Here is a 20237-nt window from a genome sequence, read left to right on the forward strand (position 1 = left end):
AGGAGAAGGCGCAGAGTCCCCAGACCCAGGCCGGCCGCACCCCCATCTCCTTTCTCTTTCCTCCGCAGCGGCACACAGACGAGCACGTGAGCTCGGCAGCTCGTCCCAGCTGTGCCTCAGCTGACCGCCTCCTGATTGGCTGAGACAGACGTGGGCTGGGGTGGGGACTGGCCGCCTGCGTCGCTTGCCATTGGCTCTGAGGGAACCCGCCTCCCCCTCAGGTGAGGCGGGCTTGCGTGTGCGCGCCCTGTGCTCCGCGGGCGGGCGCGCCCCCGACACTCCCTCCCACCCCCCGCGCGATCGCGCGCCCCCCCCCCCGCGCGCCTCCGCCTTTGCCCGCCCCCTGCCGCTGCCTCAGCTCCTCAGTGCACAGAACCGCCTCGTCTGAGGGGACGCGAGGATCGCCCTCGCTGCTGCTTTTGCCAGTGCGTTGGGCCGGGCCCTGACAAACTGCCCCAGGGGAGGCTCTTCGGAGCCGGACCTGGACCCCTGCGATAGCCGTCTGCTCTCCCGCCTCTGGTCTCACGAAGGGTTTCCCGCCTCGCACCCCCCACCTCTGGACGTGCCTTTCCTCCCCTCCTCGCGTGTGGAGGGAGCCAGCGCTTAGGCCGGAGCGAGCCTGGGGGCCGCGGGCAGTGAAGGCATCGCGGTGACCGATTCGCCATGGAGGGCGCCGGCGGCGCGAACGACAAGAAAAAGTAAGCCCACTCCCCCGGCCGGCCGCGTTCTCCGCCGGCCTGCCCGCCCGCCGCTGGGGGCTCGCTGGCCGGCCTCCGCGTTCCGGGGGGCCGCCTTTTTGTTTCTGCCTCTCTCCCCTCCCCTCTCTCTCCCCCAGCCTCGCCGGCCGGCCTCCCCCACTGTCCACGTCGCCATCTTGTCGTGGGGGGTGGGAGACGCGTCGAAAGTGCTTTCAGGGGCCGGGGGCCGGGGGCTGGGCCCTGCTCGCCTCCCCTCCCGGCCGCCCGGGCCTCGCACCGCCCTCCTTACCCGCCTCAAACCCCCAGCCTGCCCCGTGCCCCACTCCGGGTGGACTTCCCCTAGCCTGAAAACCCCGGGAAGAGAAATGAGCCGCAGCTCAGTCGCCGCCGCTTGCACCCGAGCTTCCGCTCCTTCCCGCCCCCATCCTCTCAGGTTCCATTGAAAACTCGGCCCCGGGGCGGCCCCTGCACGCAGGTCCTGGCTTCCCTGTGGGCTCGGGGCCCTGGGTTTCCGACCCAGGGACTCGCGTGGTTGGATGATCTTGCCCCGCGGTTGTCCGGCTAGGCGTGTGTCTTTGCCTTTGTGCATTAGGGATTTGCCGCGATGGCCTGGGATGCTAACTTTTTAGTTTGCACGTGCAGGTTTGGTTTGGTTTGGTTTGGTTTGGTGTGGTTTTAATCGCCTTGAAAAACTTGCCTAGAGCGAGAGTCGGAGTAACGGGAATTTAGGGGAATGGCAACATTTTAATGAGAACATAAGAATTGGATACTTTCTGTCACCTGTCAAGAGAGCCCAGACTTTATAAGTGAATTATATGCTTCATTCATTCTTGGAAATATTTTAGTGAAAACGTAGCGGCTGGCTAAATTCAGGCAGACACTTTTAATGAGATTGAAAGAAAAGTATATGATCAGAGCAATTGAAATGCAGCAGTAAAATGTTGCAAAGTTTTTGGACAGACCTGCCTCATTTTCCTGAAATTGAAGTATATTAAAATATACCCGAAGTAAATAATCATCCTGTTAGAACTTAATGCAAGTTTTAAAAACACCTTGAATTTTGAGTCTTAAGTGGTACATTATAGGATTAAGAATTGTGAGTCCAACCAGTGGAATTAAGTGACCCACCTCCACTCCCACCTTTTGGTCCACTCTGGTATTTTAACCTTTGAGGAAATTATTTTAAGGAATTGAAGATTTATGGTAAGAGTTCTGGTTAGTAGGCTGGCTTTACTGTTAAGTCCTCCCACTCGTCTGGGAGAGATTAACTGCCCTAATCAGCATCAGCAGAAGATAAACTTGTTTATGTTCTTGCTATTTTGTGGATTCCTTTTTGGTCTTTATCTAATGGAATGATAAGTTTGCAGTTTGTATACACCAGAGGAAGCACGTATTAAATTCAAAAAGTGAGAAAACAGGTCTAGATTTCCATTCCAAGGGTTGCCAGGAATTAATTGCAATTAATTTTGTAGAAGTGATTACAAGGTTTTTGATGAAATGATGAGGCTGCTATATTGTAAACCTAAGGCATATCATCTCTATATATTGCCAATATTCTGTCCTTATATGCTGAATCATATTTAATATTGTGCATGAAGTTATGCACCAGTCACTCCCTTTTTGTATACAATGTTCTACTTATTTCTCCTTTGCAGTTCATCAGTTGAGAGGAGCATAAGCAGCTTTAATATAAATGAATTAATTAGCTACTGTGCTTCACTCCCAAGTCTAAACTAGTTCTTAGATTTTCCTCAGTCACATTTGTTATTTTCAAAATATTCTCATTTGAAAATTTAGCAAACTTGGATCAGATTTAATGTTTCTTAATACAGAGGTTCTTAAAACTGAAAAATTAAGTTAATGGTAGCTACTCAACAACTTTTAGATGTTTGTTAAAGATGTCTGTTTTTTTATCGTTTTCTAATAATTTTAAAACTTTTTGAAAAGATAACTGAAAGATTGAGGGGCAGAGATTTTTCTCCTTAGAATTTTTCCATTTTAAGTGAGCCTGTAGAGTGCAGGTGGGGAGACAAATTTGTCATTTTTAAAGGAGGGTTAGGAAATTCAAAAGCTGAAGGATTGGAAAAAATCAGAACAGAGGTTGGGTATAGTTATAATAGATTTAACATAGGGAATTTCATGTTGATTCCTTAATAGTAGGGATTGGACTTAATTAATAGCACATTAATGTTGATTTTTAGATTTCAGTGGAATGTCAAGAGGTTCATTGTTCGCTGTCAGGTTTCAGGCCAGACTCCTTCGGTGTTTTCCAAAACATAGTTATTGGATCATTAAAATTTCAGAGAATGGACTTTCCTTAACTTCCTTCTTTAACTTTGGTCATTAAAAATCAAGAAGCTCTCATTTACTAGTAAACTTTTTTCTTGTTACAATTTTACTTTGATTTCCCTTGAAACTCTTGAAGAGGTTGCCTGGTGGTTAAGAGCATAGGATTTGAACCTGACACCTCTGAGTCTAGCCTTTTCACTTGTTAGCTTTGTGAGCTTGGGCAAGTTACTGAATGCTTGTGAGCCTATTTCCTCCTTTTGAAATGATGATAATAATAGCAACCATCTTAGTGGTTATTATGAAGATTAAATGTGATAATGCCTAGTGCTTGGTTTAGGAGTCTTGGTAACATTATATACTTGAAAATAGGTGTTACCTGTTAAAGTTTTAGTTTAAACTTCCACAACACTTTAAAACTCTTCCAAATGTTTCTTTGCGTTAGTTCTCCTTCTCCCCACTTTCTTTTCTATATCTCCTAAAAATGAAAAGGCTGTCATTGGATCCACAACTTTAAAGGGGATTCTTTTCAGTTAAAACAGTACATCCCTGGATTATGTTGGCATCTAGCATCAATTACTCTTGAGCATCTGATCTACTGTCTACCTTAGGCCCCCTTTTTCACATTTCCTTACCCCCTTGTTTCCTCCCCAAACAGGCTACTAAAAATTTCCTCTGGACTTTAGAGACTAGAGTCATAAACACATATACTAGTCAGACAGTTCATTTCAGCAGGGTATGTGCAAGGCACTGCAGTCTTAGGAATGGCAGTAACTTAAAACATTTTTATTTTGTCTTGATGCCACAGTTTGGAGTAGAAAATTTTATAAATATCAATCTTTGCTAAATATGATGACTTGATAAAATACTTGTGGTAAAACATATGAGCCTACATAGTAGAAAAACTGTACTTTACTTATGAATTTCTCCAGAGGTAAGATCTTAGGCTTTTATCTCAAGGCAAGGCTTCAAGCCTGTACTGTTTGTCTGATTTTTGTAGCTTGATTTGTATAAAATTTATATTAGTGCACTCTTCCATGTGTATGTGTTTACTGAATTATCATGTTGTTTTAGATTATGTGTGGTAGTTCATTCCTGCGGTCCACTGCAAAGCATTTTGTGCAGTTTAGATAACATCCAGTCTTTCTACCTATTGACTTCCATTGTCTTTGCAGCTCTAATGGTGTTTGGGCTCAAGGTAAAGATTTTGTGGTTACATTCTATTGTTTTATGTTAGGAATGGTGTATAGGAGGCTGAGGGGGATTAGTCTCGACTGATTTTTTTCAGAAGAACTCATAATAGTTTATTGTGTTTGGTGGTGAAATAAAAAACTTACCATGCATGGATGTTAAAGATTTGGGTTAGATTACTGTGCTTATTTATAGACATGTCCTCTTAAAATATAATTTTTAAAAATTTACATATTTAAAATACTATATTCTTTTCTTGTCTGAGATGGTTAACATAGGTCTGTTTTTCAAGTAGGAGAAAATAATCTGACTTAAATGTGTTGTTGGATTAGTTTTCTATTAAGATATTGATTTTAATTCATAAGAAGAATGCTCTTTTTTCTTGTTTCTTTCTCTCTTTTTTTTTTCAACATTGGGACTAATTATCCAGTTGGTGGATTTTACCCAGCCTTCTGCTATTTGTGATGTATGTATGTATGTATGATATATGTGTTGTGTATGTTTCTGCTTAACTAGAGGGTTAGAAAAAGAATTTGAAACTAAGACGAGCCAATCTTCTTGTTGCTCAGTATTTTCGGTGAAAGTATAGTGATAATTTTTAAATCTACTATAGGCCTTGGAATTTTAAAGATAATTGTATCCGTGTCTCTTGGCGCATCAAAAATTAACTATTTTGTATGTGCATTGAGTTTTATATTAAAACTTGTATTTTCTGCAGTAAAAAGTAATAAACCCATATCTGTTTGCCAGACATGACCCTTTTAGGAAAATATAATGTATAAAATCTAAATCTATAAAAACAAACTTTAATGATTACCTCATGACTTTTTTTTCCTCCATAGCTTTTGAAGTGATTGTAGGGTTTTTTTAAGTTGTGGTTTTAAAAAACAACATAAAATTTCCCATCTTAACTATTAATAACTGTACAGTTCAGTAGTGTTAATTCACATTGTTGTGTAATCAATCTCCAGAGCTTTTTCACCTTGTAAATTTGAAACTCTGTAACTATTAAACAACTACCTACAATTTACCCCTCTCCCTACCCGCCCCCCCACCCCCGCCGGCAACCGTCATTCTACTTTGTTTCTATGAGTTTGACTACTAAATACCTCATATAATTAGAATCATACAATTTTTGTCTTTCTGTGACTGGTTTATTTCACTTAGTATAATGTCCTCAAGATTCACCCATGTTGTAGCATATGTGAAAATTTTCTTCCTTTTTAAGGCTGAATAATGTGTATTAGATTTTATTTATCCATTCATCTTTCGATGGACACTTAGGTTGTGTTGACAAAAATAATCAATAGACAATCTATAATAGAAATAGGAAAGGGTTTTCTTTGAACCGAACTGAGGACTATAGCCCAGAAGACAGCCTCCCAGATTACTCTGAGAAACTGCTCTGGAGAAGCATGGTTTTAGCATAGTTTTATGTCTTGTCAGAACAAAAAACATCAAAAACAAGTCAGAGATACATTCCTTCAAGGTTTCAAAAAAAAGCAGATCAGCAAGTACACAGCGATTATGGCCTTGGCACCTGGGATGGGAGTCTTATCATCGAAGGAGTACCAGCTTTGGCGTCCCAGAAAGGGAGGCATTTAATCTTTATTTTTAACATGGACATTCTTTACTTCTGGTCAGTGTGCCCTTTTCTGTAATAATTAAAGCAGATGTACAGTGTATATTTGGTAGGCCACAGTCTGTTCTAGTTAGCATAAAATTCAAGTTAACTTATGTATAAGCCAGAATGATTTCCCCACACCTCAACATGTGAACATTGCTTTTGTCAGTTGCTTCCATTTGTTGACTATTGTGAATAGTGATTCTATGAACATGGGTATGCAAATATCTCGTTGAGATCTTGCTTTCACTTATTTTGGATGTATACCCAGAAGTGGATGGCTGAATCATATGGTAACTTAATTTTTTAAGGAACTGCCCATACTGTTTTCCATAGTGGCTGCACCATTTTAAATTTCCACCAACGGTGCACACGGGTTCCTATTGCTCCATATCCTTCCCAACACTTGTTATTTTCTGTTTTTATGGTAGTAGGCATCATAACAGATTTGTTGAAGTGGTTGTGTTTTTAAGGGTTAGTTTGTGAATAATTAAACTTAAAACTAACAGCAGAGAACAGTTGCCACTGGAAGCTTTGTCAGAAGTGAGATTAAGCAACTCTAAAATGAGAATTAAGTTTTTCTAGTGACTTAGAAAGATTTGATGTGCCAGTACTTCTTCAGAAAAATACTTACTGTTTAAAATGGTCTCTACCTGTTCTATTGTTGATAAAGTCCCATTTCATTAGTAACTTTGTTTTAAAGAACTTAAAACTATAATTGAAATGACTTATTTTTATAAAATAACTGTTCCCAAGATGTTATCTTTTAGTTGTTCTGGTGATCTCACCTGTTATTTATGCGTGTCTTCATTTAAAAATTTCACTTGGTTATAATATTAAACATAAAGATTATTTCCAAGTATGATTTTCAAAATTTATTGTTTTGTAAATGGGACAAAAATTAGTGATGGAACATAACTTACTGTAGTTCTTGTAGTTCTACCAGTTGTTTTGAAAGTCACAATATATTTAAAGTGTCTCCTAGCTAATATTGCAGTTTTCACTCATTAGTGACAGTTCCCTGTGCTTCTCCACTTTTCCTAATAGTTTGTGAGAATTTCTTTTTCCAACTGAATAATAGTATGGTAAAAATAAACAGAAGGTTTAAAGGCAGAACATTTAAGTCTTTGAGTTGGAATATATTTCTATTCTTATATATAGATCTTTTCTCATGAATTCAGATGCTAAGCAAATTTATTTAAAGTGACCCCTTCCCCTTTTTTCAGTTATAAAATTGAAACATGTTTCGATGAGCAAGATCACAAATAGACTGAATTTGAAACTTGTGATGGAGAAGAGATTACTGGCATACAGTGACCTCCTAAGTATTTGAATGAATAAATGAAGAAAATGAAAGGATAACTGAATGAACAAAGAAAGCAGAGGAAGATTTTAAGATTTTTAAAAGGATTTTTTGGAAGTCATTATTGCTCTTCTATGTTGCACTTTTGATAGGAATTTTTCTTATGCTGGGGCATCTCTTGTGCTACTTTAGAACTTTCTTGGATCTCGAATTGTAATTTTTCATCACTTAAAAACATTTATAGTATCTATTAAAACCAGGTCAGAAAACACTTTTGTTAATAAATATAGCTAGGTAACATGTACTGGCCTTGAAAAGATCTCAATACCCTATTTTAAGGTATGTTAAAGGTTAGTGCCTGCCAATTCTATGTACTTAGAACACTGAGTAAAAAGTTTACTAAGAGGCGTGTATGGCTGGGGAAAATCAGCTAGGCAAATGTGGAAAATATCTTTACCCTTGTTTCATCTTTAGCAAACATTTCTTAAATCTACTCTAAACTTCCAGAAAGTTTAGACCAGTTTACATTCTCTAGCAGTATTTGAGAGTGCCCTTTTGTACTTTATCATCATTAAAGTTTGTTTTTAATATGAAACACTGGCAGTTTGTAAGTGTATTAGGATTCTTTTTATTGCAAGTGATGAAACACAGCTCAAACTAGTTTGGGGGGTGTGGGCTGGGAGGCTGTTACTAGCTCACACAATCTAGCTTTGGTTTAAGGGACAGTTAGATCCAGAGTCTTAAGTGATGTCCTTCAAGTGTAATCTCAGGCTTTCTCTTGAATATTACTTGGTTTATATTTTGCTTGATTTGCATGTTGGCCTCATTCTGCCATTGACAAGCTATTAATATGGTATGAATTATGGCCACTAAGCATTCCCATTGTCTGCATCCATACAGTTTGTGATGATAAAAAAAAAAAAAGAAAAGAAACTCCCTCTGTCTTCTAGTATCCACATATCAGTCTCTTGGATGAATGCCCGTTTCCCTGCTTGGACTATTCATTTTTAAATGTCAATGGGGTTCCCTTATTACATGAGTCAAATGTCTTTTTGTAGATTATTTGATTGTCTTGATGTAGATTATTATCTCCTTATACAGGACTCTTGATCAATGCTGGGCTATAGGTTTTTGTTGCAAATCACCAGAATTCATATTCTGCAGAGTTCTCTATCAAATCTAGTTGGTCTACGATTGTTCTTGCTTTGGGAAAGCTTAAAATCTCTTCTCTGGACTAAGGCTTTCATTTCTTTAAGAAAGATGTAGTAATGAATGACTAATGGCTAAGAGGTTTGGCTCTAGAGGCTGGCTGCTTACTTTTCCTCTTAAGCTGTGTAATCTTGCACAAGTTGCTTTACCTCTTTAGGTCTCACTTTGTTTATCTGTAAATTAGGGTAAGGGTAATTGCCTTATAGTATTGTTGTGAGGACAAAAGAGATATTAACCCATGTGGAACACTCATAACAATTCTTGGCACAAAGTAAGGGCTTAATAAACTAGAAACCAATTATATCCGTATTATTATTATATTTATTAAGTTGTTTTCAGAAGAGTTTCACTCCCTTGAAGTCTCATGGTATTATTTAGAATCCTTCAAACGTTCTTTAGGACAGTCTGACAAAGGCTGATGTCCTTTTGAGCCAAACCATCAGTGAACTTATAATAGTAGTATAATAGTTGGTGGTGCTTTTCCTCTACATTGCTATTTTTCCATGAACGTCTGGCCTTTGAAAATTAAGTGAAGATACTTGTTTTTTTGTGTAGACAGGTTATTCTAAAATAATCATTTTCTACAGTGATAATAGTAAAGGAAGAAGAATATTCTCAAGGGTATTTGTTTGGCTGTTACAGGATGGGAAATTAAGAAAGCCTACTTTTCCATGCTCTTTTGATGTCAGAACTTCATTAAATGTCTATTTAATCTGTTTGCAGAGGAGAGTTGGAAATTGCCTACCTTTGCAGGTAACATAGCTAAAATGTTTAAATGAGTTATGTGTCAAATCAATAGAACCTTCATTGTGAGTGGAGGAAGGGATATTTTCTTGGATAATAAGAAGTTGATTTATCTCAATGATTCAAAAAATTTTTCAACCCTAGACCACTACTCTAGCACCTAACCACCATGGCCTGTAACATATTATTGCACATTCATTTATTCAGCAGATATTTGTGCATCTAATTTGTCAAGCAGAGCAGTGAATTGTTGATGGCTCAGGCCATAGTTGAACATTCAGTTTTTGGTGTTAATTGATTCATCCATTATGTGTTCCATGTTTTATTTTTTAGTACAGTGTGATTTAAGTTTGAGGTTATTGCAAAATAATTGACTTTAGGATTGAATTTTTTTATTTATTTGTTTTATTATTTATTTTAATATCAGCCATCACAGGAGTATCTTCTATAATTGTGTTTACAAATTTGCCAGTCTGCTGTGAGAATTTTCTTAGACACACACAAAAAGCACTCTCACAAAACAGTCTATTCATTTTTGCAGCTTTAAATGTTAGAAAGTTCTTTATCCCAGCATTTCTCAACCCTGACTACTGTTTAGATCTCTTCTGGAGCAAAGTAATCCTTGTGAACCTTTGAGATGTGCCCAGTGACCTCAATCTGTGTGTACCACGTTTAAAAATGTAACCCTGTTCATTTTAGTGATCACTTGGTACCAATTTGATCATAAACAAACGCAACTTCAAACACAGAACGTTTCTAACAATGATAGAGATCTATATAGAGATCTTCTAGATGATCCATAACATGCTTTTTTCCTTTTCTTTTTCTTACATTGCCACCAAAATGAGAATAAGATTTAAAAATTCTTATAGCTTACCTTCAGCACTGCTTAACTCTATTGAGCAAACCCTGCCATGTTGTAACTCCCACTTATTACTCTCTGGAATTGCATAAATTATGAAACCTGCCTTCTGTGTGACATCCTTTTCAAATATCTGAAGGTAGTTATCATGTCTCTTCTATTCCTAAGTAAAAACATCCTAAATTTCTTTAATCTTTTAATTTAAATTTAAAAATTATATGTTAAGCATCTGATATGTGGAAAGGCATCGGCCGTATTAAATACAGAGGCATCATTCCTAGGTGGAATCTGAGAGCTGCCACTTAATAATAGTATTACTTATCCTCTTTTTATAGACAAAGAAACGGGATCAGAGGGTTAGTTGAAATTTTAGTTGGTAACATTGGATAGGATGGATTGGTGTAGGTGGAAAATCAAGACATTTGCTTCAGAAGATCTTCTCTTTTGTCATCGTTTCCAGAAACTTCATCATGGTCAGGGCTTAGAACTAAACAGGAAAAATCTTCAGGGTGTGATTTCTGTGTGTATACCTTCATTCCATGTGATTTTTTTCCTACTATATAAGAAAGAACTTGATTATTATAACTTACGTATCGTTATATTTAAGCAAATAATTAAGGATACATTTTTCTGAATATACACATGCATAAAGTTTAATGTCACTGACCTTGATTTCCAGTCTCAGTTCTACTACTATCGGAAAGCATATGATAAGGGAAACAGAAAGGCATTTACAAGCTGAGAGGGAGGTAATGCTAAGGGAGAAGAGTAGTAGCGTAGGTGACGTGATTTCGGGAAAGCCATTAACACACAGCTGTTACTCACGGACAGTGAGTCTCAATCCTTTGATGTTTGTGGCATTCATAAAGAGTTTAAAAGGTGATTTATAAAAAATTATTTCAGAGAATTGAAAAAATGTTGCACCATTATCACATTTTTCATTTGGTCATCTTTAAAGCCTAATTATGCTCTGATCTTTTTGAGGAAAATTATGGTTTTTACTAAGCACATACTTTATTACTGGCTTGTCATTGAGTGGTACCTCTAGCTTCTTATTCCCAGCAATTGTACTTCGTTCTACATAGTATTGCCCAATCCACTCAGTTCAGTGTTCTGCCTGACAAACACAGTTATCATGGTATGTGTAGATAGCTGCAGCTACAAATCAATTTTTCTGTTTTCAGATTTGCTGGCTAACCTGTTAAAACTTCTGCTATAAGATCTGCTGATGGTTCTCAAATTTCTGTGGCTTAAGAATCACCTGGGTGTTTAATTAATATAAGGGTTCCCAGGTACCCATCCGCAGAGGTTCTGATTCGGTAAATTTAGGATGGGACTCAGGAATGTGTAAACTTTACAAGCACCTGTAAATGAAACACAAACCTTGAACAGCTAGGATTGCTCATCAGAATCACCTGGAAGATTCTTTTTTATTTTTACTTTTTAATTGGACTTCGTCTATTTTTTTCTTCCAGTTTTCTTGAGATATAATTCACGTAAAGCACTGTATAAGTTTAAGGTGGACAGCATAATGATTTGACTTATATACATCATGTAATGATTACCACAATAAGTTTATGGAACATCCATCATTCGACATACATACAAAATTTTTTAAAAAGAAAAAAAGTCTTTTCTTGTGATGAGAACGCTTAGGATTTACTCTCTTACAAACTTTCGTATATAACATACAGCAGTGCCAATTTATTAATCATGTTGTACACAGAAGACTGTATTTTAAACTGACATGCCAAGCCTACAAGTTGAATTTCCAGGATTGGGATCTAGGTACAAACATCTGGGGGGAAAAGTTCTATTGGTGATTGTGATGCAGACCACAGGTCAACCATTGATTAATTTTGTGTAAGTCCATATTGTATTTTATAGTTACTGAGTTCTAAGTATGTGGCTATGTTAATGTCTTAGAGTCTGGATATGTTTTCCCTGTTTGTAAAGCATTTGGGCAGATTTTTAAAGAGAAGGTATTTAGTAGACAATTTTTGAGTGTTGATGAACAATCTTTTACTTCTCTGGGCATTTTTGAAGGACACATAATGAAGTATTTTTTTAGAGCAGAGGGGCTCAAGGTATTCTCCAGACCAGCATCTTTGGTATTATCTGCTAATTTATTAGCATTGCAGATTCTCAGGCCCCATCCAGCCCTTCAAATTGGAAACTCTGATTGTGAGGGAAGCTAAAGTTTGAGAACCTCCATCTTAGAGTAATAGCTTCATATTTTTAAAATTTATCTAGTACTTTATATATTGTAGGGGATCAAAGATTTTTTGAGAAGCTCAATACCAATTCTGAACTGAGAAAGTTGATTTTTAAATCACTAGTTAAGAATAATCTAAAAACAAAAGCATATCCTTTTTCCAAACAGAACTTCAATATACAATCATTAAACAGATGGAAATCTATTAGCTAATTAATTTAATTAGTGCATAGATAAAACATTTACGTATTAATGCTATCTCAGATGTGATACAGATTTCATTTTCAGAATGTACCCTCTAATTTAAAAGTGATTCTTTTTCCCCCTATTTATTTTACTGCAAGATTAGAAAATCAAGTGTTAAAACTAAGCATTTTTGTGAGGTTACTGGAAAGTGAATAATCCATCTTTCTCTAATTGTGGACATTTAAGAGATCTTAAGTTAGTAAGTTAGTAAGATAATTATCATCTAAACCAAGAAATTTTAAAGCTGCTTTCAAAAATAATACAAGTATATGTGTTCTTAATATTTTTTGTTATAAACCATTTCACCTGCCTTTTGGAATTTCAAATTAATTACAAAATGATGAATTTTCAAAATCTGAAAATTAGAATGAGAAACTGAAAATACTGAATTATATTGCTTACTCAGTTTTACTTTCCATTTCCTGGAAAAAATATGATTGTTCTTGCGTTATTCCAAAATGAAGAAAAAATTTAACTTGTTTTCAGTTAGTCTTTTTAGAAGACAAGTTTAAAAGATGACTACTTTCAGATTTTTCTGACAAGTGCAGGTGTCAGTGTTAGTGTTAGTTCAGTGGTGGATATTCTTAAAGAACAAAATAATCTGTGATCCTGCCATCTTGAAACTGCTATTGTTAACATGTGTAAACTTTGCTAACACTTTATATATTGTATCTTTCTGGTTTTATCTGTGCATTTATAAGTTATACATTTATTTATATACATAAATATGCATTACATAGACACAGAGAGAAATGGATTCATACTCAAATTTTGTTGTAGAGCCTGCTGTTTTTGCATACTACTGTATTGTAACATCTTATATAAGTACAGATTAATTTTTGTAGACTTTGCCTTGTCTCCTAAAATTTTATATTACTTGGTTTTATGGGAAGATTATTTCTGTGGCTAATGTTCTGTCAGTTAGGGATTGACCCTGGTAATGACTATTGAATAAAGACAAGAAACGAAGACATATTTGTCCTAGAATATAAGCTCCATGGGGGTAGGAACTTGGTCTGTTTTGTTTATTGTACTATGTCCCATGCTGAGAACAGCATCTGTCTCATAGGAGATGACCAAGAAACATTTGTGGAATAAATGAATACATTCTCTAACATGAGTATCCTAAAGGTTCATTTTTAAATTTATTGATTAGAATTCAGAGACATTTTTCTGGAGAAATTAATTATAAATAATAGCTAGCTAACTGTCCTGAAATTTAATTTGAAATGTCAATTTTTTGTTGATTTGTCCATTAAGAGGGCTTTTTAAAAATTAAACATTATCTGAAGTATTCTGGTTTTACAGCAATTACCAGATGGAAAATATAACAACAAATCCTATTTATGATGAGAATACTCCTAATAATAAATCTAAAGTACTTGTCTAAGGCTAATCCCCCGTTGGAAAAAAAGCCAATAAGATTAGAAATCAACTTACTGAAAACTTTTGTGTCTTATGATAATAATTACAACACTTTCTAGGAAAAGATTATAGAAAATAAAAGGAATCAACTCTCATGTTTCCAGCTGGACTAGGAAGACATAAATGTGATAAAGGTATTGATTTAATTGGTTAACAACATTAACTATAACTCATGCATTTTCCTGACATAGATTGCAGTGATAAGGGAAGTAATCTTAAACTTCAAGCTTCTTTTTAGCAGATAGGTATTCTAGTTTCTCAGCTCTGTTCCTAGGCTGTAAATCTCTTCTCTGTCAAGATCACTTAACTCTCCTTGGTGATGGTATCCGTGCTATTCACTGTTACACCGCTTGGTGAATTTTTTTTATTTTTAGCTTTTTTTTTTTTTCCATTCTAACATCTAGTATGGTTACTTATATTTGAAAGTGCATATCCAGATAATCGCAGTAAATCCAAATAGTATGCCTTGTTCCCAGTACTGACATCGTTACGCTGTTTAACTATGATTGTAATCTATAGGATCACAGGAATGCTGGTGAATCACAAATTCAGTGATACCAAAAAAGAATGTTGAAGGGGCAGTTAACCTTCCATGGACCGAAGTTAAAGTCAAATAGCAGATTTGGGCCAAATACTTAAAGCCACTTACGCACATGCCTACTAAGAACACAAAATTGAACGAGGCAGTCTCCTGCCTCCAGGAAGATTTAAGGACTGTAGAGGAACATAAATATAGCAAAATAACCAGAGTGGTCCGATCTAGGGGAGAGGAGCAGTTTTTGGAAGACAAAACAGAGACAAAGTGATGATGGAATTGAATCTTGAAAGTTTCTCACATAAATTTACCAAGTTACATATTGAGAAGGATACCCCAGCAGAGACAGTGGAGTGAGTGAGCCATAAATAAATAACATACTATGCTTTTGAGTAACTACAATGTGGCCGAAGAAATGTGGGAAATGATGAGGATGAAGAGATGGGCAGGAAACTAGCTAAAGGAGGGTTTCATCTGAAAATAATTAGACTTTGTCCTGTGTACCTTTGATGGGATTTTAAGCAGGACATAATATCAGAGTTCTTAGTTTTGGAAGTATCATTGTGGTAGTGATTTGAGGGCGAAATTGAATGAAAATGACAGTGCAGATTAGTTCAGTCAGTGGTTCCTAAATCTCACTGTGTATCATATACATTTTGGGAGTTTTAAAAAACCCAGATTTGGGGGCCCTACTTCAGATCTACTGAATCAGATTTACAAAGGTAAGGCCCAGAAGTCTGAAATATTGACTGTCCCCAAGTAATTACAATGCAGCTAGATCAGCATTTGGGAATATCGCATTAGGTAACTATTTCAGTAGACTAAGTGGGAGGCTGGCTATGCTCCATGAGGGCTGTTCTGCTTATCACTATATTCCTAGTACTTACACAGTGCATGGTACTTGATAAATGCTCAATAAATACTTATTGAATGAATAGTTCTTGAATGAAGATGGTTATTCTGAGGTTCAGGAAGGCCACTTCCCATCTAGTGTTTTGGTCCTCTAAAGAGTTATGATAATTAAATGAGCTAATATATGAAAGCATTATATTTATGTGAAAGCAATACACAGCGCCTAGCACATAGTAAGTGCTCAATAAATGTTAGAAGGGGGAAAATTCTCTTCATCTTTTCTCTCATGGTACTTTGGGTAAATAGGTATCTTGGCAATTGGTTTATGCCTGACCAGAGCTCCTGAAGTAAGTATGCAGATTGGTTTTACTTTGGGGATCTGGATGTTAAGCAAATAAAAAAACACCAACAATACTGAGCTTAAGATGTTCAAATTAGGTACAGAGATGCTCCTCTGCACAAATTAAAAATAAAGTCTAGTGGGAATGTATGAGTTGATTGGATTACTGATTCTCTCCCCTTATTGGCTGGCAGTACCCATTAAAGGGTGCTTTGCCTTGAACAGGTAGTCGGTGGGGCAGAAAGGATTGCCATTGTTAGATGCCTTTCAGTTAGAATTTTGGATTTATAAGCAGACTCCAGGAAGGAGCCTGGCCATGAGTTCCTCTGAATAGCTTAGGGTCAGGTCCTAAGTTCCAAAGCCAATCCCTATACCTCTCTTTTATGTCTTTGGAGATGTAAAGTAGACCAGTTTTGAACTTTAATTAATAATGGCCTGGACTTATAAATACTTACCTTGGTTATTAAAATGAGTTTCTGAGAGGCAACATAGTCTAGTGTTAATAGCATGGTTTCTAGAGCCAGACTGCTTAAGTTTGAATATAGGCTTACCATTTATTAACTGTGTAAACTTGGGTAAACTATTTATCCATGTTCCATTATCTGTAACATGGTGATGATATAATGATTTAAATAAGTTAATAAGGTGAAAAACGTTTAGAATACCACTGTGTACATAGTACGCACCATGTATAGATGTTTAGATTTAAAGCTGCAGGCCAAAATACCAACTAAAGAATGAAAATTTCCTTGGAATTTCCTCTGACCTGAGACATTAAGAAGTACAGGGCAGCTAAAACAATGAGATATACAAATTTCATATATCAGCTTGGGAAAAATTAAAACAATAAAAAAGACCCATAATATATATTACCACAGAACACATGGGCAAATAAATACACATTCATGGGTTGGCAGAGACAAAAATGGAAACAGATCTTTTTGGAAAGGATAACTTAAATGCCACATCCTTTAGATCATGGAATTTCACTTCAGAATGTCTATCTTATAGAAATACATAAGAAGTGCAAAACAACAACAACTTGTACCTTCAAGGCCAGAAAGAATTTTTAAAGCCACAAATAATAGAGCTGAGAGATTTTTTAAAAATTTATACCTTAACTTTATTAGAAATGTCTGTTCATCTGTTAACATTTCGAATGATTATGATCTAACTTCAGTTCTTAAAGTCACCAATATTTACAATTAGGAATGCCAACAGGCTTTTCTTGTGCAATTAGTAGACAACACAGATGAATTAACATATATGCAATTATTCTGTGTTCTTATTAATCTGAAGAATAATAGGCTTTCTCTGTAAAATGGCTATTGCTTATTCATGAACTCTGTACACAAGAAGCTTAATAAGACAGCAGCTCTAAATGTATTTCCTATACAAAATCATATGAAGATATAACTACTAGCTTCTTGTCCAGTACTGTATGCTAAATAATAATGAAATAGTAAGTATGTGAAAACTATAGTACCCCAAAGATTAAGCTGTACTGCTAGTTTACTCAAACATTGATTCTAAAATGGTCATGGAAATGGGTAAGCAAACTATTCAAAAGACAGAATTTTTACTGTACTCTTGACTGATTTCTAGTGTGACTATCTTTACTTGATCTGTACTTAATAAAAACAACATAGATGGAATTGATAATTTAGAGAATAACGGTGCCCTTATTTGCATGCTAAAAATCTGCCTGTTCTGGTCTACACAACTTTTATTGTGCCATCTAAATAGTAAGTAAATAAATAGTACAGGATTCATCTTTGTGGGACCTAGATTCCATGCTCTACCAGAAATAATTTGTGGTCAATAGTACTGTAATTCTGTGGGGTATGAACTGATAAAAAGAGCCTTCCTGTGAGTAGACAAGAAGCTGGGCAGTTCAGATGCTAAAACTATTAAGAATTTTGGAAGTTTTAGCTTTAAGCTGAGAAATGTTTTAAGAGCTCCTGTAGTCACATGTGAAGAACATCAGATAAATTTCTTCATTAAATCTTTATTACAGGTCTCCTGATTGCTTTATGTCTAGATTGATTATGAATAGAAGACATACTGACTTTCATCACCTTCTTCATCTAATTTAGGTTTGTCAACTCTTGAGATATCATATTACTTGTTTTATTGAGGCTTACTTTTTTTCCAGAATCCTGGCTCATGCTCAAATTCTTATTCTCACAGTCTTAAATATAGTTTAAATATATTATCCTTTACATGTTCTATCCAAGCTCACATTTCTAATGGATTTGTCTTATAAAACTTGGTTGCCATATCTTGGACATTCATTATCTTCAAAGTTCTGAACAATACAACTATTTCTAAAGATATAGAGATAATCCATCAGCATGGTTAGCTTGATCAGATGCCCTTTAAAAGCATATAGCATGTAATATAAGGATTTAAGTTTTTCACCGGGTGTTTCAGTTGGGTAGTAATTTGTTGGTAGCTTAGATTTGGTTGAGTAATTTAAAAGAAAGAGGGCTTAGTAAATCTGATGAAAGTTGCTGATTAAATTCTGATCACCTGGACTAATTGTGGCATTTGAACCAATATTCAGGTTTATCATGAGATCATTGATCATCACTGTTTTTTTTTTTGTTTGTTTTGTTTTTTTTTTTTTTGTTTTTTTTTGCGGTACGCGGGCCTCTCACTGTTGTGGCCTCTCCCGTTGCGGAGCACAGGCTCCGGACGCGCAGGCTCAGCGGCCATGGCTCACGGGCCCAGCCGCTCCGCGGCATGTGGGATCTTCCCGGACCGGGGCACGAACCCGTGTCCCCTGCATCGGCAGGCGGACTCTCAACCACTGCGCCACCAGGGAAGCCCCCATCACTGTTTTTTTGGTGATTTTACTTGAACCAGATAGAAATCTGTTTCCCACTCCACTGCTGCCTCTTACCTGCCAATTCAAAAGGGAAAAGAAGTGAGAGAAACAGTATCTGAGATGCTAGGGCCAATGGGGACACACTAGATGTCTCCCCCACCCCCAGGAACTTCAGTACATGTATAAGATAGGTTTTTTAAACTTTTATTATTGTACATTTTAAAGTTCAAATTTAATACATTTACTTAAAATCAATGAGAACAATGAAGTTCTAATGCAAATAAAAAATGAAGTTGTAGACTGAGGACACTTGGATTTTCATGTTAGACTTATAGCATCGAATATATTTTTGTGTTTTTAAAAAATTCTACAGCATTGAGAAAATCCTGATTCATATAGGTCAGTAGTTATAAGTAGTAATAATTTTTAATAGCTCACCTTCAATCTCAAGATACTCAAGTTAAATTGATCTAGTTGCTTGAATTGAAATTTTTGTATCAAAGTTCACTAATAATAGCAAATGTTCACATTCCTTATTAAAGTATAAAAGTCAGATGAGCACACAAACGTGAGCAAGTGCTAAAATTATATCATCACTATTGTCACAACACTGCTGCTGGAATTTCACTTTGTAATTATACAGCATAACAGAAGCATACTCTGAGAATGAAGAGCCTTGCTTGTTTTTGAGAATGTTACTTCTATGGTTGAACTTCATAACTTTGTAGATCATTGGAGGGAGGAGAGATTTAAGGTGGAGACAATCATGTACTTAATTCACAGAATATAAGAAAGATTAAGTGAAATAATGCTGGCAGGGTTCTTAGCACAGTGCTAAGTGCTCAATAAATGGTAATGGCTATTTTCAACATTTAATAAGTAATTGATTTAATTGGATTAGGTTGAGGGTCATAGGAGAGCAGCTGAGTATTTGAGGTAGAAGCAGCATTCTCCATTAAGAAGATAAAGCCTTGTGGAAGAGCAGAGACTTAAGTAAAAGTTTAAAAAAACCACCTGTGTTGAAATCCTGTCTCCTACAGCATGGCTATTTTTAACCTACTGAATCCCAGTTTCCTCATCCGTAAAATAGGGATAATATTTAACCTGTTTACAGGTTGTTATGAGAGAACTAGTACAGGATAGTGTTTGACACATAGTAGATTTTAATAAACAATAGCTATTAAAGAAGAAGCTAAGGATAGAACCAGGTTAGCCTTGTTTACCTTCAGCTGGGTCAGGAGGAAGAGGTAGTGCTACACAGTGAAGCAAAGGAAGATGGCTCTGCTTGGATGACTTATGAAAATCTTTCTGACTGATTTTATTCTTGGAAGAGTTCCCTAAAGATGTATGATTATATTGACACCCTTATTAGGTTTTCTTAAACTGTTCTCTTAAATTCTTAGTATTATGCCACATCATTTTTTTCTTCCAGACGCCTGCATTTATTTGGTACCTTTTGTGCCAGTAATACTGAATAGATAAGGGGTTGCTAAAGGAGTAAGCAAGCTGAAAACAGTAGCTGATTATAGATGCTGATATAAATCCCTGTAGCTCATAGTCAGTATTGCTCATGTGGTAGCATAGAGGGAAAAAAGTCTCTAAGTTGAGACTACTTTTGAATGGCTATGAAAGTGCAGCCTTAGATATACAGGCTACTTTTAAGATTTTGGCCAAATCAAAAACATCCTCTCCAATTTGATGTGCCAGGGAGGAAACACTTGCTTTGGACAGGTGTGAAGCTTCACCTCAGACTTCTTGTGAGAGTTCCTTTTGTCTGCAGTAATCCAACAATTTGTGTAGCTGTCTTTAAAAAAATACATTTATGTAGTAGGATACATCTCTATATAATTTAACTACTTGGCATCTTCTTATCCTTT

The 20237-nt window shown here is 36.6% G+C and overlaps 1 protein-coding gene across 1 annotated transcript in view; it reads left to right on the forward strand.

Moving 5' to 3' along the window:
* The first annotated feature begins 352 nt into the window (after positions 1 to 352).
* Positions 353 to 20237, forward strand: part of HIF1A (hypoxia inducible factor 1 subunit alpha) — a 41680-nt gene continuing 21795 nt past the window's right edge. Inside the window, exon 1 of the mRNA XM_022570428.3 lies at positions 353 to 698. Within this exon, the coding sequence (XP_022426136.2) occupies positions 664 to 698 (35 nt within the window). The 5' untranslated portion in view covers positions 353 to 663. The remainder of the gene's footprint in view (positions 699 to 20237) is intronic.

This window comes from Delphinapterus leucas, chromosome 2 (genome assembly GCF_059928025.1).
Source record: "Delphinapterus leucas isolate spDelLeu-1000000601 "Yukka" chromosome 2, BTC_Dleu_Yukka2, whole genome shotgun sequence".
Classification (NCBI taxonomy): Eukaryota; Metazoa; Chordata; class Mammalia; order Artiodactyla; family Monodontidae; genus Delphinapterus; species Delphinapterus leucas.